We start from the raw sequence: 27,011 nt of genomic DNA on the forward strand, positions 1-27,011 counted from the left end.
AAACATAATTTTAGAATATAAATTCAGATATTTATTTGAGAAACACACTTTTTACCATCAATAACAAATCAGATTCTAAGCATTTTGTTTTTTTAGATGCCTTGATAGTAAAAAAAAAAGTATTTTTCGTACCTCGAGGGATCCACCAGGGATAACTTGAAAAGTACTCAGATTTATGATTAGTTAACCAAAAATACTTACTAATAACATTTAGTTGAATATTACCCACTTTTTTAATCACATTTTCTATATTACCCTTAAAATACTACTAGAAGTCCAATATAAAAATCTCAATCTTTGCCTTTGTGTGCTATTTACTTCCCTCTTTAAATAATCTTCTACCAGTTCCACTAGTTCAATATGAAATGAGAGGGATATAATAGGTATGTTAATGAAATATTAGGTATTAAGGTCAAAATCTAAAATAATGTGTGAAAATGAAAGAAGTTTTTTTAAATTGGATACTACATCTAATTTCTACTTTTTTTTCGTACCTCGATGCTCTTAAATGGTGTAATGGGACTTTATAAAAAACTGGTATAATGGGATCCACCACCCACGACTCCTTGACTATCCTTTTTTTTGGGTCTTCTGCTTTTCTAAAACAGCAAGACTCAATTATTCTCTCTTTTAACTTTCCCATATTATGATTTTTTTGGGATTCTTATAAGGCAAGTTCTGAACTCGAAGGAAGGTTGTGGCTTACTTAAGTCTTATCTTTGTATGCTCAGGTAATTATATTCTTCCCATCACCACTCACTACTGGTTCTTCTAATTATGATTTGGCTTAAATTTGCGGACTTTGTTATTATACATAAAGCATTATTCAGCTAAACTTTTCTCATTTTGTCTTCAATGAAAGTATATAGGTGATTTTACTTATTCCTGTGTAGTTTGTTTATTGCGCATCTGTAGAATTTTACATGTATTCATGCGATGATTGAATTAATTCATCGTTTTCGTATCGTGTGGCTGCAACATCTTCCTATGATTTGTTTCAGAAAAAAAAATTACTGTATGCATAATTTCTATAATTTAAAAAAAAATCCATAATTTAAGTTTTTCCCACACTTAAAAATAAAATTATAACGTACCACTTATATTCGATATTCAAATAAATCCACTTTGGTTTTGAAGTAATGTTATAATAATTTATCTCATTTTGAACAATTTTTGTTTAAAAGACTAGTCACCCTTTTATCATAATTATTATAATTTGAAGTAAATTTTTATATTGTATTTGATATTGGTACTAAAACAATAATAAAAAAAATTAAACAAGTATCAAATACAAAAATTATTTAAGTTTTTTTAAAAACATATAATGAATGAATTAAATTTTTATTAATTACTTGCTACAAAAAAAATTATTAATTACTACAAAAGAAGCATAAAAATATTTTATCAAAAAGAGTTTGACTAAAATTAGGTAGACTCTAAATTTTATATGATTTTGTAAAATAAAAGCTTTTCATTAAAATTTTCTAAAACAAAAGGCGATGTCTTGTTATTTATTATATATTCATCTTTAAGTAATTGACTAAAATGAGAAATTATGGAAAATAATACTCTAGGTGGTAGTAAATAATCTTAATTTAAGTGGTCAAAAGTCACATTTTGACTTTTGTTAATAATACCCATGCCATAAATAATCCTTTAAAAATAACATAAATATATATTTTTAACACATAACATCTATAATTATAATCATTCACCATCATATATAAAGGAGCCATATCACTATAAAAATAATGATCAACATACATTTAATAATTTGCCATTCAAATAATGATATGTCTATCAAAATTATGCACAAAAATATTACATCAACTGGCGCGATATTGTTTTTTAAAATAGCGAGTCTCATATGAAATAAATTTGATTGGTTAAATGAAACTGTCACGTCAATTGGTGTAATATTTTGATACATATATCATAAGTAGTCAGTATTGAGACATCTAATTGCGTTCGGATCGGGCTACATTCTAACCCAATTTGGTGAAGATCATTTGTTAGCTACGATAAGCTACTATAGGATTGTAGAAAATATTACTCTTTGCCATTCATTTTTAAACACCAAAATTGCATAGTGGTACTAAGCTTCACAACCACCATAATCCAACTGAAGAATGACCCTAGAGTAGGAATGTTAGTGATGTAGATAACAAACCAAATGGTTAGCTGTTATAGCTAGTTGTTCGTATTGATATTTGTCTTGTAACAACTTTCAGTTGTGTTCTTTAGTTAGTTGTACTCTGTTGAAGTTAGTTAAACACTGTATTTTGTTGCTTTTATTCAATATAAAAGGAAGTCTTTCTATTATCAGAGTGTAGGCTTGATTCATTCATTCACTTTCATATTCTCTCATTGTTTCAACAAACACATTTCTTTTAGCTCTCAAGTTCTCAGTGCAAGTCTGCTTGCTCTACTCAAACAAGGAAGAAACCTTGGGGCTCATGTACACACGCGTGCATCGTCATATGGCCGCGAGACTTTAGCGGTAATGCTGTCTCTGATTGGTGGTGTTGTCTTAATACATTGCGGTTTTTGGAAGTAATGGGCATCACAGTGTAATCGATCGCTGAGAAAAGTTCACGAAAAAATCACAGAGAAAGAATTTCTTTTATTGCACTTTTTTCTAAAAAAACCGCAAAGAAAGAATTTCTTTCACTGAGCTTTTTTTTAAACCACAAAGAAAAGTATCTCGTTGTTTTAAAAAACACATCAAATCAAGTTGGATTGAATATATTTAGATAAAAAAATTGATTCATAAATGACGTCCAAAGTTCCATATAAATAAAAAATTGAACACTCATCATCATATTATTTTAGAGCAACAAATACATAGCCATAGCACAATCCAAAAAATCTGTGGAGGCCCAATCTCACGAAATTCAAAAAATTGCTCATGAGATTATCTCAGAAGGTATGGCCCTTGATGAACAGTTTCAAGTTGCTGTTTTAATTGACAAATTACCGCCTTCCTGGAAGGACTTTAAAAATGTTCTCAGGCATAAGACTAAGGAATTTTCCTTAGAAAGTTTGATCACCCGCCTTCGTATCGAGGAGGAAGCAAGGAAACAAGACCAGAAAGAAGAGGTGCTTGTTGTCTCTAACAGCATCCCTAAGAAGCCCACACCTGCGGTTCTGAAGCCAAATGGCAAAACCTTTAAGAATCAGAACCGCAACTCGAATTCAAATTCTAACCGAAACGCGAATTCAAATTCCAACCGCAACAACCAGCACAATCCTCGAAACAACAATCAGAATTGGAACCATAACAGGAACCAAAATGGAAGGCAGCAGCCTCCACCTAAACAGAATGACTCTGGACAATTCCTCTGTTACGTTTGTAACAAGCCAGGTCATATGGCACGTAAGTGTAGGAACAAGCCAAGCACTGCTCCGCAGGCTAACTTGACTGAAGAAGCTTTTATAGCTATGATTTCTGAGATCAACCTTATTGGTGGATCAGATGGGTGGTGGGTAGACACTGGCGCTTCTCACCATGTCTGCTATGATCGTGCTATGTTTAAAACATACACTGCTGCTGATGATAAGAAAGTGTTGTTGGGAGATTCCCACACCACTATTGTTGCTGGGATGGGAAATGTGGAGCTTAAGTTTACCTCAGGAAAGACTTTATTACTGAAAGATGTAATGCATACTCCTGAGATGAGAAAGAATCTGGTTTCTGGTTTTCTGCTTAATAAGGCTGGGTTTACTCAAACTATTGGGGCTGATTTGTACACCATCACTAAGAATGGTATTTTTGTTGGGAAGGGTTATGCTACTGATGGTATGTTTAAGTTAAATGTTGAATCCAATAAAGTTTCTCCTTCTGCTTATATGTTGTGTGATTTTAATGGTTGGCATGCTAGACTTTGTCATGTGAATAAGCGCATTATTAAGAACATGAGTAACATAGGACTAATTCCTAAAGTGTCAGAAAATGATTTTGAAAAATGTGATTTTTGTAGTCAAGCAAAAATAACTAAGACTCCTCATAAGTCTGTTACTAGAGAATCTGAGCCACTAGATTTAATTCATTCAGATATTTGTGAACTTGACGGAACGTTAACTAGGAATGGTAAACGTTATTTTATCACTTTTATTGATGATTGTTCTGACTTTACTTATGTGTACTTGATGAAAAATAAAAGTGATGCGCTTGACATGTTCAAATTATTTGTGACTGAAATTGAGAATCAATTCAATAAGAAAATTAAAAGGTTTCGTAGTGATAGAGGAACTGAATATGATTCAAACATGTTTGTTGAGTTTTATAATTCACATGGCATTGTACACGAAACCACTGCACCATATTCACTTGAAATGAACGGTAAAGCTGAAAGGAAGAATCGAACTTTTACTGAATCTGTTGTGGCTATTTTATTGAATTCTGGTGCTGCATCTCATTGGTGGGGTGAAATTCTTTTGACTGTTTGTTATGTGCTGAATAGAGTTCCTAAGTCTAAAGGTAAAGTTTCACCTTATGAGATCTTGAAAAATAGGCAACCTAACCTGTCTTATTTTAGAACTTGGGGTTGTCTGGCTTATGTTCGTATTCCTGATCCTAAGAGAATTAAACTAGCAAGTAGAGCCTATGAATGTGTATTTATCAGATATGCAATGAATAGTAAGGCATATAGGTTCTATGATTTAAATGCGCATGTTATTGTGGAATCAAATGATGCTGATTTTTATGAACATAGATTCCCTTTTAAATTGAGAAATAGTGGGGGCGCATCTACTAGCAACATTCCTGTGATTAGGAATAATGAACATATTGAGGATAGAGAATCAGAACCTAGGAGAAGTAAAAGAACTAGAGTTGCTAAAGATTATGGTTCTGATTTCTGTGTCTATACATTAGAGGAGGATCCTGCTAACCTCCAAGAAGCCTTGTGCTCTCTAGATGCTGACCTCTGGCAAGAAGCAATAAATGATGAGATGGAGTCTCTTGAGTCTAACAAAACGTGGCACTTAGTTGATTTACCTCCTGGTTGTAAGCCTATAGGTTGTAAGTGGATTTTGAAAAAGAAATTGAAACCCGATGGTACTGTTGAAAAATACAAGGCTCGTTTGGTAGCCAAGGGTTTTAGGCAGAGAGAAAACATAGATTTCTTTGACACCTTTTCACCTGTTACGAGAATAACATCCATTAGAGTTTTGATTTCCCTAGCTGCAATTCACAATCTAGTTGTTCACCAAATGGATGTTAAGACTGCTTTTTTGAATGGTGAATTAGAAGAAGAAATCTATATGGATCAACCGGAAGGGTTTGTGATCCATGGCCAGGAACATAAGGTTTGCAAGTTAGATAAATCTCTGTATGGTCTTAAGCAGGCACCTAAGCAATGGCATGAGAAATTTGACAATTTAGTTATCTCACATGGATTTAAAGTAAATGAAAGTGACAAATGCATCTATTATAAATCTGATAATGACATTTGCACTATTGTATGTCTATATGTGGATGACTTGCTCATATTTGGTTCGAATATCCATGCTGTGAATGTTGTGAAATCTCTGTTGTGTGCTAACTTTGATATGAAGGACCTCGGAGAAGCGAATGTAATCCTTGGTATTAAGATTACTAGGTTCGAAAAGGGAATTTCTTTGGATCAATCTCACTATATTGAGAAGATTCTAAAGAAATACAATTACTTTGATTGTAAACCTGCTTGCACACCATATGATCCAAGTGTAAAGTTATTTAAGAACACTGGTGACGGTGTAAGACAATCTGACTATGTGAGCATCATTGGCAGTCTTCGATATGCCACTGATTGTACTAGACCCGACATTGCCTATGTCGTGGGATTATTGTGCAGGTTTACTAGCAGACCTAGTATAGAGCATTGGCATGCTATTGAAAGGGTCATGAGATACCTAAAGAGAACCATGAACCTTGGATTACATTATCAGAAGTTTCCAGCTGTTCTCGAAGGTTATAGTGATGCAGACTGGAACTCTCTGTCTGATGACTCCAAAGCAACAAGTGGCTATATCTTTAGTATAGCTGGTGGAGCTGTCTCCTGGAAATCTAAGAAACAGACTATTTTGGCACAGTCCACCATGGAGTCTAAAATGATAGCACTAGCTACAGCTAGTGAAGAAGCAGGTTGGCTGAGAAGCCTGCTAGCTGAGATCCCTTTATGGGAAAAACCGATACCAGCTGTGTTGATCCACTACGATAGTACCGCGGCTATTGCAAAAATTCAGAACCGTTATTACAATGGTAAGAGACGACAGATACATCGTAAGCATAGTACTGTTAGAGAGTTTCTCTCAACAGGAGCTATTAGAGTGGATCATGTACGCACTGATGATAACCTAGCAGATCCTTTGACGAAAGGATTAGCTAGAGAGAAAGTCCTTAAAACATCGAAGGGAATGGGACTATTGCCCTTAGAATGATGAATCACTCATGATGGTAACCCAACCTAAAGACTGGAGATCCCAAGAACTAGGTTCAATGGGTAATAACAAGTTGTGAAGTGATATGAGTTGAATCATGCTATTTCCATTAAAGCAAATAGAAGCATGAATTCCTGAAGCGATGAGAGGATGAGTTAATAGAAACTCTTAATGAGATCTATACTCTATGTGGAGTGGAGTACCGAGCTACAGGAGTACTCTTGATAGACTCACCTACGTGAATGTGGAAGTGGGGCCGCTTCCTATGGAATTTGGGCAAAATTTCTAGAGCATTCACTATACTGGGATAGACGTGCATGGCCATTAACGCACGGGCTGTTTTGATTACACCCTTGAAAGGTTGGTGCGTGGTACGATGTTAGAAATAGAGTTCAAGACTACGTGTCACTCTAGTATAATCTAAATCATATTCACTACGCAAATGTTCAAATCGAAAGATACATTTGTTTATGCACAATCTTATAGATTCTGAAATTGCTCACGAAACTATTTTTAAAAATTCAAGTGGGGGATTGTTGGAACCTTTTGTTATGAATTATTAAAAATTGATACATTTGTGTGTGATATGGGAAAAGTCCCACATGGATTTGGAACACTCTTCTTGGAGTGTATATATATTGCAAATGCAATGACTTGGGGTGTGCCCCAAGGGGTACCCAGTTTTGTGCGAATGGGTGAGGACTCACACACTTGACCACCACACACGCGCGCGCGCCGCCGCCGCCGTCCGTCCGACCGAGCCGAGCTGAGCTGGCTGGCGGGTGGGTGGTGTGGTTTCGTATTAACGTTTTATTTTTTTAAAAAACAAAGGTATCTAAACGTTTATATCATTTTATTAATTAAATAAATTTTACAACGTTCATTTTAATAATACAAAAAACGGTTTTATTTTTATTAATTGAAGATAAACATTTTTTAGCCGTTTAATCCTTAATCCTCCTCTGATTTATTAAGAAAAAATGTTTTTGACCGTTTTGGGGATTTCTCTGTGTATAAATAAGATAGAACCATTTTGGAAAAATAGACAACAAACAGAGAGTTCCTTTTGGGTTCTGGATTCTGCGAGAATTTTCAGAGAGCAATTTTTTATATAGGGTGTACAAGAACGATCCTCTCGGTGTAGGGAGGATTCGTATCAGAGGCTGTTTTATCCTGGGGACGGCGTGGTTGATAGACTGCTGTGCACACTTGGGGCAGAGCCGCAAACGTCTTAAAGAGAGCGACTTTGTCCGTGACTCAGCCAGAAATTTTGTTCGGTAAATTCGTTCCATTTTATTTTTCTATTGTGGAATATCAGTTGTACTCTTATTATGAAGTTAGTTAAACACTATATTTTGTTGCTTTTATTCAATATAAAAGGAAGCCTTTCTATTATCAGAGTGTAGGCTTGATTTATACATTCACTTCCATACTCTCTGATAGTTTCAACAACACAGTTCTTTTAGCTCTCAAGTTCTCTGTGCAAGTCTCCTTGCTCTGCTCAAACAAAGGAAGAAACCTTGAGGCTCACGTACACACGCGTGCATCGTCAGATGGCCGTGAGACTTTAGTTGTAATGTTGTCTCCCATTGGTGGTGTTGCTTTGAGGGTGGCTGATCTGTGTGTTGGCCGTAATCTTTCTTGGACAGAAGAAGAGAAAGGAAGAAAGAAATAAAGGAGAAAGAAGGCTTTGTGTGGGAAGATAGAAATATTATCCAAGTTTGACCAGTCAAAACACTTTAAAATATTTAATATATAAAATTTGACTGGAATTACACGTTACACACGCTTAAAGATTAGACATATATCTTCAGTAGTATACTATGTTGTGTTTGCATGATTTATGATAATTTTCCTTTTTATTTGTTTTTTCTAAGAAAGAATAAACTTAATTATGCTTCTTGCCACTACAAAAAAAATGGCCTTTAGGGGCGACGGATGTCACCCCTAATAATATCCAAAGTCGCCGCTGACGTGTTGCCGCTAATATGTCGACGCTAATGTAGGTTATTAGCGGCGACTTTAATGTCGTCCCTAATAATTAACATTAGCGGCGATATTTTCGCCTCTAATAAATCGATCGTCGCCCCTAATAATCGTGATTTTCAGATCATATTTCGCCCCTGATAATAAAAAGTCGTCTCTAATAATTTAATATTAGCGGCGACATTGGATATTATTAGCGGTGACTTGAATATTATTAGCGGCGACATTTATATTATTAGTCGCGGCAGATGTCGCCCTTAATAATTTGATATAATAAAAAAATTTATTAAAATAAAAAATTTAAATAATATTTTTTAATATATAATATAAAAATAAATATGCAAAAAAAAATATTAAATTTAAATATGCATAAAATTAATAATTTGTTCAAATTACACAACTAATACAATATTATCCAAATTAAATATTCATGCAATAATATATTAATTAAAAGTTATTATTTAATACATCTCAACCATCAACGTCATCTGTATTGTCCCCTTCTTCTGGTGCTTGCGGTTGTGGCGGCAGTGGCTGCGGTGCTTGTGGTGTGTGCGGAGGCATCGACCATGGATACTGTGGAGGTAACGACGATCCTCCAGGTCCATATATGTATGGATAAGGATAAGGATATGGCAGTGGTTGAGACAACGATCCACTCATATGAGGAGGCGAGGGTTGGGAAGAAGGTCCACCCATATGAGGATGATAAGCCTGAGGGTACGGAGGCATCGACCATTGACACATATATGGATTAGCCAAAGGTTGAGATGGCAAATTTGGTGCAGACGTGTCAGGATGGCCTGGTGAAGGCCGAGATGCTGAAGCTTGAGACGTGTGCTGTGTCTGAGTTTCAGAAGATGAGCCGACATACTTCTCGAAAAATCGTTGATATGTATTCTGTATATCCACGTTTGTTGTTGGACGTTTTTTAGGCGGAAGCTGCTGACACACGTACTGAAGTTATTCATTCATGACCTTCACAATGTCAACCAATTCACGCATTTCCTCAGTCGGTTGTTGAGGTGGTGCCTGAGATTGAGATCTTTGAGATGGACGGGTTAACGATTTTCCCTTTAATGTGCGGCCAACTCCTCACTGGTGGCCTCGCCTTTCACCAAGAACTTGACTTAGTATCTTCATTTGATCGACCGAGGAAGAATCATCGGTACCAGATTCAACTGTCTGTTGAGTCTTAGCTTCAAGAGTTGACTTTAACTTAACCTGTTTTTAAAAAATATTATAAGACAAAAGAAAAATATAATTATTTGAATTGATAATAAAGTTAAACTTACATAATCTCGTTCAGCATCCTCGTTGACAAAACTCTTATTCTTTTTTGTCCAGTGATACTCCTTCCATTCCTCAATGAGGTTCGGGTTCAACTAATAAAGAAAATGAGAATGTTAGAAAACTTATAAATTCATACAACTTAATTAAGTCAATATTTTCACTTACTTTTTCGTGACGAGTGGCCGCTAATGATTTGATTCCTTGTGTTGTAGAGTACTTCATTTGGTCTCGATTTATTTTGTTCTTCACTGAGCGTGCAATAAACTCTGGACTCTTGAAAAACTCACAAATTTGTTTCCACTCATCGGCGTTGACATCTTTAGGTGGATTCTTTAGGACCTCATCCCAATCATCTGGTCCTTTGTAGAACTTTTTGAAGTGGGTGTGCCGCTTACTTTTCCTATCTCGGTATCTCTCAGACATCTCAGCATCGATACTGTCAATGAGAGTGGTATAATCTGGTCACCCATCTATTTGATAAATGTGCTACAATAAAGAAAAAACATGTTAGTAATGCTGGAATTATAATACAATTATTATTAAAGTAAATTCTAAAAAATTTACCTTCACTTTACTAATGACATTGTCCTTATACCGTTTTGGGATACTCGTCCAATCCTTGTAATATCCTGGAATCGCTGATGTGACTTGGGAGCCCAAAAGGCTTACTAAAGCAGCATGTTCCGTTCCCACCACCTTGTATGTGATAGGGTCAACCACTATGGGAAGTGGATGTCCAGCTTCTCGCCTTCTGTCATCTAAATTTTTCCCAGCGGCAGGCCCACAACCTTTTCTCTTTGGTGGAGCTACTGTATTTTTTTTTTTTAAATAAGTGCATCATATAACTTGGTAAGTTGTATAATAAAGTCTAATTAGAAATCAATTTTAAAATACCTGACTCGCAACTGGAGGGGATCGTAGTAGGATCCGGTAGATCTTGACCACCACCATCTCCGCCATGGTATGAAGATACATCTGCTGACATCTTTAAACTAAATATAACCAAATTTGTTTCTTAGTATGAATATCAGATATATATTATTTAGAGATATATAGTTGTAATGACCACATAAAATTCCAAAACATCATCAACATGACAAATCCATAAATCGTTCAACATTTCTGATATATAATTATTTAAATATAAAGTTTTTCTTACACAGATACAAGAACTAAGTACAATAGTCACTGTCATCACTTAACAAATTAACATCTAAAGGTGAAACAGGACAGGATTGGTGTTATCATCTTCACTAAGGCCAACAAGTAAATCATCCTCATCATTTGCTTCTTCTACGTCTTCGACTTCTTCATCATCATTAATAAAATCATCAGTATCTTGGGCAGTTGAATAAGGTCGAGCGACGTTGCCTATGAATGTTGCTGGTTGATTAGATTGTTGAACAACCAACTCCCCAAGCTCAACAGTCAATATGAAATTGGATGAGTTTGTGTCATGTACAACATCATTATCAGTAATTTGATCAGAATTGCTCAGAATATCCCAAACTTGCCTATGATTCACTTCTTCAACAACTTTCCAAGCTCGACCTCTAAGTAAATCATCGAGATAGAAAACCTGTTTAGCTTGGCTAGCAAGTATGTATGGTTCATCTTTATACCATTCTCCGCTCACATTTATACTGGTGACATTATTTTCAGTAATTGTTTTTTTTTTCGGGTCCGTGTTGAACCATTTACATCGAAACAATACCACTGAATATACACCAGTATAAGATACCTCCAATATCTCTTCAAGTTGTCCATAATAGTTAAAACCTTCTGTCCCAGCAACACACACTCCACTATTTTGTGTAATACGATTTTGATCTCGATTGTGTGTAACATATCGAACCCCATTCACTATACATGCCTGATAGGAGTACGCCAAAAGATCGGACCTAGATGCTAAAGCTAGCAACTCATCTCCATTCTCTAATGACCTGAGCTGGTGCAAGTCATATATCTAAATATAGAAAAATATATTATAATAAGAAACTTATATTTCAATCTATCAACAAAGAATGTCCTAGTTATAGATTACCTTCTCGTGAACGAAACCCTTTTTTGTGCAAAAGGTTATGATCGCCCAATGGATCCTTCTGTTTGATCTCACGAAGGTGTTCGCTGTTGATTAACATAGTGTTACCATTACAGGTGATATATGCTACATTAAAAACAACATAAAAAATAAAGATAGTTAAATTAACCTACTCCATATAGACTTTAATTTCCAAAGAATTCTCCAGTATGAATCACTCAGCTATATTCCGAGTCTTTTCATCGAGAGACACTTGAAGTCCCTTACTCAATGGACGACATTGAGATTGAAACACTGATAGGTGGCGTGGAACATAAATTATATCCGCATTTCGATTCGGACGATTAGATTTGGTTTCCACACCTTTGAAATACATGGAACAAAATGTTAAAGCCTCATCCGCCATATATCCTTCAGCTATGGACCCTTCAGGACGAGCTTTATTCCTGACATAGTTTTTTAATTTCTTCATGTATATTTCAAAAGGATACATCCATCTCATAAATACCGGCCCACCCAATAATGCCTCTTCTGGAAAATGCAAGACCAAATGTATCATTATGTCAAAAAAAGCTGGAGGAAAAATCAACTCCATTTTGCATAAGATGTGAATGACCTCCCTTTGATCTTTCTCCATATCATTTACATTCAAGGTTCGCGAACATAATTGTCTAAAGAAATTACATAGTTCCATTATGGTGCCTGATATAGATTTTGGAAGAAACTTGCGGATACCCACTGGAAGTAATCGTTGCATTATCACATGACAGTCGTGTGACTTCAACCCAATGATATTTGAGTCATTATCAGTAACTTTCTTCTTCAAGTTCGAACAAAAACCATCTGGTAGTTTAACACCTTTTAGAAATTGAAGAAATTCTTGCCTATCTTTAGGAGTCAACACATAGGGAGCATGTGGTTTCATTAACGTTTTATTATGATCTTCATATATCCACAGTGCGTCCCTAACTCCCATATTCTTTAGATCATGTCTTGCATTTGTAGTGTCTTTGGACTTATCGTTATCCAAGATAGTACCAAGGACACTGTCACAAACATTCTTCTCAACATGCATAACATCTATGTTGTGTTTTAACTCATTCGTACTCCAGTAGTCAAGTTCATAAAAAATGCTTTTTTTCCTCCAGTTACTATCCTCCACACCTCTTTTTCGTTTCAAACCTCCAAACCTCTCATGTTTCCCCGAGACTTGAGGTGGTAGAGCATTAACTTGATCTAAGATATCCTAACAAGTAAACTTTCTTGGAGGACATCTTCTCTCAACTTTTTCGTCGAATTGAGTATCCTTTCTCCACCGATGATTATTGGTCAAGAATCGTCTATGACCAACATAAGATGTCTTACCAATCACTCGGATAAAGGATGTGTCTTCGTTGCATGTAGGACAAGCCTTGTAACCCTGACCACTCCATCTAGACAAACTACTTCGAGCAGGAAAATCGTTTACAGTCCACAAAAGGGCCGCACACATCTTGAACATGCTATTGTTTCTACCATCCCTAGTTTCCACCCCGTTAATCCAAAGCTCTTTCAACTCTTCCACCAGTGGCCTAAAAAATACATCAATGTCTTTCCATGTGATTTTGGCCCAGGAATAAGAAGAGTCAGCATGAAATAATGATCCTTCATACAAAGCCAGGGTGGCAGATTATAGTTCGTCAAGACAACAGGCCACATGCTGTACGATAAACTCATGTTGCCAAATGGATTAAACCCATCGGCAGCCAAGCCCAGACGAACATTTCTAGGATCTCTTGCAAAATCTGGATGTCTGGCATCAAAATCCTTCCATGCTAACCCATAAACCAGATGACGCATCATCCTCTCTTCTTTCGATCTCCCAGTATGATGCCATAGCATCTCTTCCGCTGTATACCTTGAACTGTACAATCTTTTTAATCGGGGAATCAACGGAAAATAACGCATCACCTTATGCAGAACTTTTTTCCCTTTATTCTTCTCATTTATCCACCTGCTACTCTCGCACACTGGATATGAATCTTTAGATGCATGCTCATTAAAAAATAAACAGCAATCATATCTACACACATGTATTGATTGATATCCTAACCCTAATTTACTCAGTTTTTTTTAGCCTCATAGTGGGATGTTGGAATTTTGTTTTCCTTAGGAAATGCAAACTTTAATAACTTCAACAATTCATCAAATGTGTTGTTTGGTATCTTCCCCCTCACTTTCAAGTTCATCAACTTAGCTAAAAAGTTCAGCGATGATATCCAATCATAACCCGGATACAACTCAGCTTCAATCTTGTTGAATAACTCGTCATAGTACTGACCCATTCCACTATTAGCTTCTTCAGCATTGTTCGGTAAAAGGAAATCGTCAACGACATCTCGCATCTCATCTACGGGCTCATTCTCATCCACCCCTTCATCATCAACATCTTCCTCGACTTCCCCATGATAAATCCACTGTTCATAACTCTGTTGGAATCCCCAATCGAATATATGTGCTTGAACGACATCCAAAGTTTGCAGTCTAAGATTCATGCATCTGACACATGGACATCTTATTCTCCCGTCACAATCTTTGTGTTGTGATGCCATATTAATGAAATTTTGGAGACCAATCCAATAAGCATCACATGCACGATTTGAAGAAAGAATAAAAAATACTTACTACTTGTCCAAAAAGTTGAAGGATTCAAACTTCTCTTGTAAAGAAAGCTAGAAAATGCCAGATGGAGAGGGAAGTAGAGTGTCACCTTTGAGAGGGAAGAAAAATGGGTATGAGGGAGATCAGAGAAACTGCTTATTGTAGAATAAGCAGACTGCAGCAACTGAAACATTTTCTTTGTGTAAAGCTTTGCAAGATGTTCAGAAACCAACATTTAGGAGGACAACATGAAAAATGAAATAAAAATTATAATAATTGTTAAACTAATTCTGAAAAGCCTGTCAATTCAAGTTGCTTCCTTATGTTCAAGAGGAATACAACATAATAGTAGCAAAGACAATTTTACAAATATTTTAAAGTACAGACAAGATTGGTACGTTTCAAGATCATGCTAACATGCTATTATGCTCTTTATTTAGTACCATGATAAATATATTCTACTAAAACAATATTGGCACAATTTTCCTTGAACATGTTCATTGCCATAGTAGAGAAAATGTCATTATTAGACAGCAACATCAATAAGAATCCAAATGGCCTAATTCTCCCAGAACAAGATTAAATAATGAACTATGCTCTCTGTCCTCCAGAAAACATTAAAAAAAAGCTCTCAAGTAGAGGATCGCATGAAAAGATTAGAATTGAGCAAATATGTAAGAAACATGCTAGCAAAGAAAGGTGCCTGGCAACACAAATACTAGCTCAAAGAAAATCAAAATCATGACACACTTTGAAAACTGAAAGATTTGGTAACTTTCACTGCTTTTATTCTTTTTTAATATCATCATTTCTCATTTCTCAGTTCTTTATGTTTAATGTTTTTTATTCTTTTGAATATATTTTTGTTTTATAGTGAAAAATCAGCTTGTTTGAAGACACAAGTACAATGATCCTCATTTGTTTCATTAGTTTTACTGATACAATTTTGTTTTTGTTGTTTTAGGATGGAAATGGAGGCACTTAGCAAAGAAGCAAATCCTAGGGGGAGTTGGTGGACTTATCAAGGAAGGGGTATTGATTTGTAGTTAAATACTTATATATTTTTTCTAAACAAAACCAATAAATAATAATTATTTGTTTAAAAAAAATACAAGAGAAAGGGAACATACATAGTAAGCAACAGAAAGAGAACATACACGATGGGATTTTTTGTTTCTTACATTCCTCTCTTTTGCAACATCTCCCCTACATGTAATTACACATTTTCAAGGAGAATATTTTTTATAGACTGATTCGAAACTTAGGAATTTTTGGCTCATTTGGGATTTTTTTTAGAAACGAGGCTATGAGGTTCAACATTGAAAACATAGTTAAGAAAGAAGAAGACGAGGAAGGACAGAAGGGTAGGGAGTTCCCTTTGTTATCATATATTGAGTTTCATCTACAGAGTGTATATATATAAACAAAAAAAGAATATATATATATAAAAAAAGAATATATAAATAATAAGGAGTCTGCCGTGAGCTTACCATGACCGGTCCAAGATTGAAGCGACGAAAGCCCGTCTGAGTCTACCGTGAGCTTCGCCAGTCTCTTCTTGTGCTGCTGCGTACGTTCTTAGTGGAGAGGGAGAGATGGAAGACGTGAACGGCGGCCCAAAGATAAACAGATGAAATGGTTATGTTTTAGGGTTGGGACCTTGTAACGTGTCGACTATTAGCGGTGGCACGTGTCGACACGTGTCGTCGCTAATAGTCGCCGTAGATATTTTTTAATCAACGTGTCGAATATTAGCGGTGACACGTGTTGCCGCTATTACGTAATATGTCGTCGCTAATATCCCGTTGGAGGGAAATTTCCCACTTTTTTATAACATTTTAAAAATATTAGTGTAATAAAAATGTCGCCGCTAGTAATATTTTTAATAAAAAAATTTAACTGTCTTATATCAGCGACGACTAAGCTTTGGTCGCCGCTAATAATGTTATTATTAGCAGCGACTTTTGGTCGCCGCTATTAATGTCGCCGCTAAAGAGTGCATTTCTTGTAGTGTGCTAAGAGGATTATTCTATTTAAGTTTTGTAACACTTATTACCTGGGAATTTAATTGATCATTTGGTTAACTGTATAATTCATTTCGTCATCTTATTTGAGCTCACTAAAGCTCTAATTAATTTTCCAACAATGCTTTTACTTTTTACTCAGGAGAAGAGTGGACGTACGCCAGTATCAATAAATAAATTTCAATAGTTGCATTACCTGATTTTGATCAAGAAGAGGAGAGGAAAGGAACAATCCATTTTCATCATATACTTGTACATATTATCAATGGGTATTGGCTTGAAGGTCTTGGTAGACAAAGAGAAGAAGAGAGTTATTTTTGCTGAGTGTGATCATGATTTTGTTGATGTTCTCTTCAGTTTCTTGACAATGCCAATTGGCGCCATCTTGAGGCTCGGCTATATAAAATCATCAATTGTGGGGATAGGTTGCATGAACAATCTGTACAAAAGCGTTGAGAATGTTAAGGATTATTTTCAGGGTGGTTGTAAAGACATGCTGCTAAGTCCACGAAATGGGGTAGAAGCTCACTACACAAACCTGAAAATGAACATTAACAACAAAGATGCCAGAATAGTGCTCAAAAATGTAAATTCATTAGTTTTAAAGTGTAAAGTAAATTAAGTTTTAATTAATATTTTCATGAATTTATTGTAATATTTGTTTTAATTGAAAATATTAATTTTTGATTTAATTTATGTTTAATTTTCAGGAAATAATTTGCATTTGGACAATAATAAAAAGAGAGAAGAAAGAAATAGTTAAAATTGAAAAAAAGAGAAGAGCAAATGATATTCTTGAGATTAAAGCCCAACTAAAGGAGAAGCCCAAGCCCAATTTCCTCCCCAGCCTGGAGCCGAGCCTGCAAGCCGCCTGACGCTGCCAGCCTGCCAGCCACTCGCCTCGTGCCACCTGTCAGCTGTCCTTCAATCTCTCAGCATCTGAAGCCCAACGTGCCCAATCCGAAGCTTCAACTCTCCAATAGGCCCAATTCGGGTCTTCTCCTTCTACTCCTCTCCCATCAGCGCCAACCCCCTTCAACAAAAGCCCAACAGGCCCAGCGGCCCAATGCGCCCAGCAGCTTGCCTCCTTCAGCCGTCCATGTGTCGCCTCCCCATTGGCTGGGAGTGGGTCAAAACCCTCTTGTACCATCAGCCACCTTCAACCCATATTTTGTGGGTATTGGGCCTTGCAAAATTGCCATTTTGAGCTTTAAAGCTCATCTTTTTTGGTGTCTTTGAAAAAGAGCATATTGACCATGCCTCAAAATAACTAGGTTAATATTTATAATAAGTTTTGATTTTTTAAAATCATATTTTATTATTAATATTTCAGATTTATTTTGTAAACCCCAATTGTTGTTTAATTTCTTTTTAGTCCTTTTTTTCTCTATAAATATGGACTCTTTCTTCACACTATGTATGTAATTTTAGAGTAAAGAAACTATAACAAAATTTATACTCACTTTCTTCTTAGAATTTTGTGAGAATCATGAGCATAATGGCCTAATCTTACTAGGAAGGTTATGGATGATTCCATATGCTAGTGATGTTATTTTGCTACTTTGATTTACTATGTTCTTAATGTAAAAATTTTGAGTTATTTATGTTCTTTCATCTCCATTTTTATTTTGTTATCTTTATTTACTTATGCTAATAGTATATAGGATTAGTCATGCTCTTTCTATGTACTTCTAATTAGTAAAAGTAATATTGGTACCTAATTTTATGTCTAATCTTCTATTGCATTATTGCCTTTGGGTATTTTGTCATTTTTAGATTTTTCATAAGATTAACATTGTTGTTGACTGCATTTTTAGCCAACAACGTGAGAACGTCAAATACGACAAACCTTCAAGAGAATGTAAATGACAACAGACGGTATAAACAAGAAAAGTAAATAACACACAGTATTTTTATAGTGGTTCAGCCCCGATTGTCGGTAATAGCCTAATCCACTTAGAGTTGTGATTTATAGTTCTATACTCAAGATCAGATGGACTGAGCCAACTGAGTTTCTTCAGTACAGATTGTGAAAATACAAGGGTTCTCTCAAATATCAGCACTTTATCTCTCTAGAATACACAGACCCAATTTTCTCTCTCTAGAAAGAAGAAGCAGAAGAAGCCCCTCTCTTATCCCATAAGCTCTCTATTTATAGGCCTGGGATCCTCAATTGATATCCCCTTTCGATAGGGATATTTTATTATTCATCTTATATTTATATTACAATAAATGTTTAAAATACAACTGATTCCTCAATTTGAGTGAGGAGTGAGAGATTCCCGGGTGCCTAGACCAATTCTTGCTAGAGTCGTTCTGGGGACTTTGACGTAGTCTCACATGCATGTTGATTACTCCTTCAAGCTTTCCTTGGACCAAAGGTGGTATATGCATGGCTCTCCTCGGACCAAAGGTCATGCAAGCTTGGCTCCTCACCTTGGGTAGGTCCGAGGCAATTCTCTTGTTTCTCACCTCGGACAACTTTGAGCATACCTCCTCCATTCAAGGTCCCTTCGGACCTTGTGGCCTTCTCCTCGGACCAAGGTGGTCCGAGGCATCCTCCTCTTGCCTTCTCCTTGGACCAAGGTGGTCCAAGGCATCCTCCTTGACATCTCACCTTGGACAAGCATGAGGCATTCCCCTTTAGCATCTCCCAACTATGTCCGATCGGACATTGTGTAGGCTCTCCTGGGCAAAATCTAAGTCTCCATTCTTGGCTTGCATGGGACTCCTCCTCCTTAGCTACTTACCTTGGACACGTTCGAGCCAACACTTAGGAAACATTGGGAGGCTTACCTCAAACACACCCTTGGAGTCTCCTAGGACCACATCCTCCTTGGGGTCTCCTAGGACCACTTTCTCCTTGGGTCTCCTAAGACCACTTTCTTGAGTCTCCTAGGATGCATTCTCCTTAGCCTCCTAGGACCAAGGTGCACTTGGCTTGGTTATGACATCTTTCAAGCAGTCCGAATTCTTCGTCAGTCTACCGGGTCACTTTATCACAACTCTGAGGAGTCAATGTATTTATTGACTATTAACGTGTCTTTTACTGACCATGCACTGCTACTTGTCACATTTATTGCCACGTCCTTGATCTCCAATTTTTGGGTATAACAATTGTGCTTTTAAAGTAAAGAACTTTATAACTCAAATGAACTTTAGTTAGAAAATAATATGGACTTTAATGTTAGACTTTTCAAGTAAATGTTGGGATGTGAACTATTTACTTGTGTATTTTTGTAAATTAAGTAACCAAGTAACTAAACAAGCATATGGATGATTCTTGAAACCTTTCATTTTCTCAAACTCTTGATTACATCTTACCTTTATTTCACTTATCTCATTTTATCACTTTATCAAAAAGACAATACCAAAATCTCAAACCTCTTTTCATATACAATTTTATTTATTTCTTGTTACTAACTTTTTGTGTTATTTTCTACTAATATTTTGATTTTAGGTTACCTCCTTGTGGATCGACCGACCGATCTTACTACAACTACCGCTTATTGGTAGTCACATTTTGGGCGTTAAACAAATTTTGGTGCCGTTGCCGGGGAGGTAATTTTCAAAGGTTTAGTGAAATTTTTACAAAAATATTAGTAACTTTATTTGTGTTTTTGTTAGAATAAATATTGTGTTAGTATAATTTTTTTTAATTACTAATTTTTAATTAATTAGATTATTATTATAACAAAAATAAAAAGAAAAAAAACTAAAAAAAATATCATAAACAATTTTTTTTATTTATATATATATTTTCTTTTTTTTTTCTTCTTTTTACTCTTTTCTTTTTTCGGTAACAAAAAAAATATATATATATACATATCTATAAAATAAAACTAAATAAAAAAACCAAAAAAAAATATTTATTCTTATTTATATCTTTATTTCTTTTTTTTTTTCCAATTTCCTCTCTTTTGGTTTAAAAAAAAACCATATATATATTTATATAATTATCTTTTTTTAGCTAATTCTTACTCCATTTTTCTTTCTTAATTTCTATTCTATTTTTTAAAGTTTAATACATATGAAAGAAAAGATTAAGCTTGCTATTCTATCTCCACTTTAATTTTCTTTTCTTGATTTGATTCTTGTGTTGTTTTATTTTGTTGCTTAGTTTAGGATTTTCCTTTTTCTTTGCCTTAGTTTTCCTTAGAATTTAGGTTTTTCAAAAAAAAAAAAAACATAAAATTGTTCATAAAATTTAAATAATAAAACGCTTAGTATTGGGAACACTTGTGTAATATTACAAATGATAGAAATCGATATTGTTCTGTCTAGAAAGATTAGTTGTTAAATAAGGTTTGTGATAGCGTTACCCTCCACACTTACCTGGGAACCTCGGGGAGTTCTGTCTAGGCGAGTGTGGGTCTTAAGCGGTACCTTGGCAACCTTCCCAATCGGCCTGGGAACATTTCGAGCATCTACCTTTGCACTATTACATTGTTGAACTTATTACTATAAGAAAACCAAGTTTGTTCTGTCAAAATAAGCAATTTCACTCTGCTTAAATGTTGTTTGGTCGAAAATGTTGACTTGTGATCCACCATACTTACTCAGTAACCTCGGGGAGTTCTAGTAAGGTGTTAGAGATCACCCCAAAACCTCCAAATCTACCTGGGAACAAGTTTAACAAAAAAATCAAAAAATCAAAAAATAAAAAAAAAGCAAAGAAAGAAAAAAAAAATCTAATTCCGAATTCTGAGAGTGGATGAATCATCACGAAACTTCTAGTGACACTTCTTCCAATTCATCCACCACTCCTTCCGGAACTCCTTCCACCAATCCTGCTTCTCCACAAACTTTCGCTGATAATAATCCATTCGCAATGGCTCGCAATGATAAAATCCAACTAAGAACTCTCAATGACTACCTCCATCCTACTCGCACTTCCACGCCTTCATGCATTATATTCCCTCCTAATATGCCCGCATTAGTCTTTAAACCTGGCATGATTCAAATCTTGCCCACATTTCATGGAATGGAAAACGAAAGCCCATACGTGCATATCAAAGAATTCAAGGAGGTAGTAGCCACGTTCTATAACCGATCCAAAAATGTTGATGTTGTGCGACTGAAGTTCTTCCCTTTCTCCTTGAAGGACAAAGCCAAAAGTTGGTTGTACTCTTTGAGACCTAGGTCGATTGGAACATGGGATGAGATGACCAAATCCTTTTTTCTGAAACACTTCCCCAGCCATAAGACCAACAGTCTAAAATGACAGATTTCCATATTTTCCCAAAAGGACAATGAAACGTTCTATCAAGTCTGGGAAAGATTCAAAGATCTGTTAAATCAATGCCCGCACCATGGCTATGAGAACTGGCATTTGGTCAGTTACTTCTATGAAGGCCTCACGAGTCGTAAGCACCAGTTTGTAGAAATGCTATGCAATGGTGAATTCCTCGAAAAAGAGCCAGACGATGCTCTTGAATATCTCGAAGAAACCGCGAAAAAGTCTCACACCTGGACTGGTCCAAGTGCTACTGACAGCACCAACCGACACAAACCATCTGGGATCTATCAACTTCAAGAAGAAGATAGTGTTAAGGCCCAACTCGAAGCTTCGAAAAAGCAGTTTGAGGTCTTAATGACGAAGAATAGCCAAAAATCGCACATGATCGCTCAAGCGGAACCGCAAGAACCTTGCTTTGTTTGTGGAGGGATGGAGCACTTAGCTAAGGACTACTTAGCTTTGAATGAAATGAGGGGGGTTTACGAGGAGCAATGCAATGCCTTAGGGGCATATAACAAGCCATTCTCCCATACATACAACCCTGGTTGGAGAAACCACCCAAATTTCAGTTGGAGAGATTTCAACCAAGCTCAATTGTCTGGAGGCCAATGGAGAAATGAGCAACAAGTTCTACCATCAAAGGCGTATTCTGCACCTCAATATAATGCTCATCCACAACGAAATTCTCTCGAGAATACTCTTCATGCATTCGTGGAGGAATAATCCAAACTGAATTGCCAAATGATGGAAGAAATCAAGGAAATGAAATGTCAATTCTCAAAATTGACTGAATCCTTGGCCATTCCGGAAAAAGGCAAACTTTCTTCCCATCCGAAATTCAATGTGCAAGGCCACCACATGGCCCAATCTTCAAATTCTAATGATCAAAATGTCAAGGAAGTGAATGCCATCACGATGAGAAGCGGTAAAACTCTGCAAGACCCACCCATAAAATCCAACACTCCCAGTACTCCAAAAGTCATTTCCGAAAATCCACCACTCAATGCCACTCCAAAAGTACCATTTCCCCAGGCTTTGAAATCTGTTGGGAAACTTCCTGATAACCGAGCTGAACTCCTTGAGCACTTGACACAAGTGAAGATTAATCTTCCTTTGCTTCACATCATTAAACAAGTGCCCGTTTATGCCAAAATCATCAAGGATCTTTGCACTGCAAAAAGGAAGCACCATGTCAAGAAGACCGCCTTCTTGATCGAGCAAGTGAGTGCGGTGATTGAACAAAAGGCACCGTCGAAACACAAAGATCCCGGTTGTCCCACCATTTCTTGCCAAATTGAGACCCATGAAGTCAACCAAGCCTTACTTGATCTTGGCGCGAGTGTAAATCTCATGCCTTACTCTGTATACTCTCAACTCGGTCTTGGAGAAATGAAGCCAACATCTGTTGTGTTACAATTTGCTGACCATTCCACCAAAAAGCCTAGGGGTATTGTTGAGGACGTGTTAGTTCAGATTGAAAAATTCTATTACCTCGTGGATTTTCTTATTCTTGATACCCAAATTGTGGTAAACATGGAGTCTAAAATTCCTATTATCCTCGGAAGACCATTCCTTGCTACAGCAAATGCTTTGATCAAATGTCGGAATGGTCTAAAGATATCGTTTGGAAACATGACTCTTGAAGTCAATATCTTCTACATCGGGAAACAACCCTAAAAAGATGATGAATGCTATCAAACATTCATGATTGGCACTATAATTCTTGAGGAGGTTCAATTGCGAAGCAACTTTGATAATCTTGATGAACTCCTCCTTTTGTCTGACAACGAAAGTCCTAGTTCTATTGAGTCTACTCTTGCAATATCAGATCGCATAGACTCACGCAATAGAAGGACTCAGTTTTGGCAACCTTGCTTTGAAGAGCTACCTCACGAGAGGGCACAGCCAAAAACTTCAGCCGAAGAGGTTCCAATTGTTCAATTGACCCAACTTCCTGAGGGTTTGAAACATGCCTTCTTGGGAGACGGTGAAACCTTTCCAGTTATCATCTCGTCCAACCTTCAAAATTCTCAAGAATTGCAGTTACTCGAGCTACTGCGAACGCATAAATCCGCGATAGGTTGGACCCTTGCTGATATCAAAGGTATTAGCCCCTTAATTTGCTCCCATCGAATCAATTTGGAGGACGAGGCTATCCCTTGAAGAGACCCTCAGAGGCGACTGAATCCCACAATGAAGGAAGTTGTAAAAAATGAAGTTTTGAAATTGCTAGACGCTGGTATCATTTATCCCGTAGCTGATAGCAAGTGGGTTAGTCCAACTCAAGTTGTGCCCAAGAAATATGGTGTCACCATTATCCAAAACGAAAAATGGGTCCTTGCCCCCACAAAAATGGTGACGGGGTGGCGCATGTGCATTGATTATAGAAAATTAAATGCCGCCTCCTGCAAAGATCATTTTTCACTTCCATTCATTGATCAAATCCTTGAACGTGTAGCTGTTCATCCTTTCTATTGCTTTCTTGATGGCTATTCTGGCTATTATCAAATTGAGATTGCATTAGAGGATCAAGATAAGACCACTTTCACTTGTCCCTTTGGCACTTTTGCTTTCTGGCTAGTGGCATGATAGAAAAATCAATGGAAGTATTCATGGATGACCTAACCATTTTTGGAAACTCCTTTGAGACATGTCTTCTTCATCTTGAAGCTGTTTTAAAACCATGCATCGAGAAAAGACTTGTCCTCAATTGGGAGAAATGCCACTTCATTGTATCTTCTGGCATAGTCTTAGGCCACATTGTTTCTGAAAAAGGAATTGAGGTTGATTAATCCAAAGTCGACTTTATCTCCAATCTGCTGACTCCTAGGACTGTCAAAGACGTTAGGTCATTTCTTAGGTCATGCTGGTTTCTATAGGAGGTTCATACAAAATTTTTCAATGATTTCTCGTCCACTAAGCAACCTCCTAGCCAAATATGCCACTTTTGAATGGACACCTAAGTGTGAGGAATCATTCCGAACGCTTTTCAATTCACTCACTTCCGCTCCCATCATCCAGTCACCCGATTAGAGTCTTCCTTTCGAGATCATGTGTGATGCCAGCAACTTTGCTGTGGGAGCTGTGCTAGGACAATGAAGGGAGGGGAAACCCTTTGTTGTCTATTATGCAAGCCGAACTCTCAATAGTGCTCAAATGAACTATTCCACTACTGAAAAAGAGTTGCTTGCCGTTGTCTTTGCTCTTGACAAATTCCGCTCTTATTTGATTGGATCACCTATTACGATCTTCACAGATCACTCCACCCTTAAGTATCTCCTTTCCAAAAAGGATGCTAAGGCGTGATTAATACGGTGGATCCTTCTCCTGCAAGAATTTGACATAACGATCAAAGACAAGAAAGGTGTTGAAAATGTCGTCGCAGACCACTTGTCCTGACTTGAATTTAGCAATCCTGCTGATGGTCCACCTATTCATGATGATTTCCCCGATGAACAATTGCTTTATGTTATCAAGTTATCGTGGTATGCTCACATTGTGAACTACTTAGTAACAGGTGAACTCCCATCTGAATGGAGTACACAGGACAAACGCAAATTTCTGGCCGAGGTGCGCAATTTCCTTTTGGGATGACCCCTACTTATTCAAGTATTGCCCCGACCAAATCATGCGAAGATGCATCCACAACGATGAGGTGTCTAATGTGCTGAATTTTTTCCACAATGATGCTTGTGGTGGTCATTTCTCTGTGAGGAAAACCACTGCAAAAATCTTACAATGCAGTCTTTACTGGCCTACTCTGTTCAAAGACACCAATGATTTCTGTCGTTCTTGTGTAAGGTGCCAAAAGTTAGGATCCTTATCCCGTTGGCACATGATGCCCTTGAACCCAATTCTTGTTATCGAAATATTTGATTGTTGCGGGATAGACTTTATGGGACCATTTCCACCTTCTTTTGGCTACCTTTACATTCTCCTCGCTGTGGATTATGTTTCCAAATGGGTCGAGGCTGTACCATGTCGAACCAATGATAATGTTACAGTTGTCAAATTCTTGAAAGAAAATGTGTTATCAAGGTTCGGTACCCCTCGCGCTATCATCAGTGATCAAGGCACTCATTTTTGCAACCGATCCTTTGAGGCTCTTATGCGCAAGTACGGTGTACTTCATAAAGTTGCAAATGCCTATCATCCACAGACTAATGGTCAAGCTGAGTTAGCCAATAGGGAGATAAAAAACATTATGGAAAAGACGGTAAATCCCGACTGCAAAGATTGGTCTACACGTCTTCTAGACGCTCTTTGGGCTTACTGCACTGCTTTTAAGTCCCCTCTTGGGATGTCTCCCTATCGGTTGTCTTTGGAAAAGCCTGCCATTACCCTGTCGAGCTCGAGCATAAAGCGTATTGGGCTATCAAAGCCCTAAACTTTGATCTGAATGTCGCAGGTATCAATCGCAAACTCCAGAGGAGTTGAGAAACGATGCATATAAAAATTCCATGATTTATAAAGAAAAATTGAAAATCGCCCACGATAAACAAATCCTGCGAAAACACTTTGAGCCAAATCAGAAAGTGCATTTGTACGATTCTCGCTTGCACTTGCATCCCGGTAAACTGCGATCGTGATGGACTGGTCCATTTGTAGTGAAGCAAGTATTTCCCAACGGTTCGGTGGAGGTCGAGGACCCAACCGATGGGAGAATTTTTCACGTCAATGGCCAAAGACTGAAGCATTACATTGAGAGTGTGAGTTGTGTTGAAGAGGTCCTTCTTAAGGACCCAATTTATACACTCTGAAATTCTAAATGGTTTGTTGTTGTTCTTTTTATTTTTATTTTTCATTATCTTTATTTTTTGTCTGTCTTTTATTTTTGTATGCTTTTCGTTTTTGTATTTTGTTTTGGGGTATTGTTACCAGGCTATTTTCGCTCTCACCTCATGGACACGGTCATCATCCAGGTGTTCTCTTTCCTTATCTTTTTCATTGATTATTCATTTTGACATTGAGGACACTGTCTGATTTTTGGTTAGGGGTGGTGAGCATGCATTGGCTTTCATTTGGAAAATCATATTGTTACGTCATTAGCATTCATTTGGAAAACATTATTGTCTTGTTGATTATTTTTTAAGTCAAATTTTCTCAAAATTATCCAAGCATGAGTATAACTTGTTGGTTTGAGTCAGTTTTTACTATGTTTAGCTATTAAGAAGTGATTTTCAGAGTTCTTTTGTGCACTTTCCAAACATGTGATAAATTGGTTGTTAACACAAATAGTTGAGAGAAATTTCAAGTTTAAAGTTTTTCATTTCTTGGTGAGTTGTGAGAGTTGAGAAAATAACTTTTTGAACTTTTATTGATCATTTGAGTTGGTAAAGTCACATCTTTGGAATTTAAAACATGA

The 27,011-nt window shown here is 36.7% G+C and overlaps 1 protein-coding gene and 1 non-coding gene across 3 annotated transcripts; one reads left to right on the forward strand and one right to left on the reverse strand.

Moving 5' to 3' along the window:
* The first annotated feature begins 509 nt into the window (after positions 1 to 509).
* Positions 510 to 17,702, forward strand: LOC133791193 (uncharacterized). Of its 2 annotated transcripts, XM_062229114.1 has the most exons (3): positions 538 to 731; positions 16,550 to 16,993; positions 17,118 to 17,702. In XM_062229114.1, the coding sequence occupies exons 2-3, from the start codon at positions 16,673 to 16,675 to the stop codon at positions 17,280 to 17,282; spliced, it is 486 nt and encodes a 161-aa protein (XP_062085098.1). In that variant the 5' UTR covers positions 538 to 731; positions 16,550 to 16,672; the 3' UTR covers positions 17,283 to 17,702. The 2 variants fall into 2 exon arrangements, 1 of the variants encoding a protein (XP_062085098.1); XR_009874140.1 differs by lacking the exons at positions 16,550 to 16,993; positions 17,118 to 17,702 and adding an exon at positions 15,348 to 15,651 and having other exon boundaries at positions 510 to 731.
* Positions 17,703 to 21,619: 3,917 nt separating this feature from the next.
* On the reverse strand, positions 21,620 to 21,726 carry LOC133793129 (small nucleolar RNA R71). The gene has a single exon (XR_009874589.1). It is a non-coding gene; the product is annotated as a small nucleolar RNA R71 (small nucleolar RNA).
* Positions 21,727 to 27,011: the final 5,285 nt, after the last annotated feature.

The sequence above is a fragment of the Humulus lupulus genome, chromosome 7 (assembly GCF_963169125.1).
Source record: "Humulus lupulus chromosome 7, drHumLupu1.1, whole genome shotgun sequence".
NCBI classification, from domain to species: domain Eukaryota; kingdom Viridiplantae; phylum Streptophyta; class Magnoliopsida; order Rosales; family Cannabaceae; genus Humulus; species Humulus lupulus.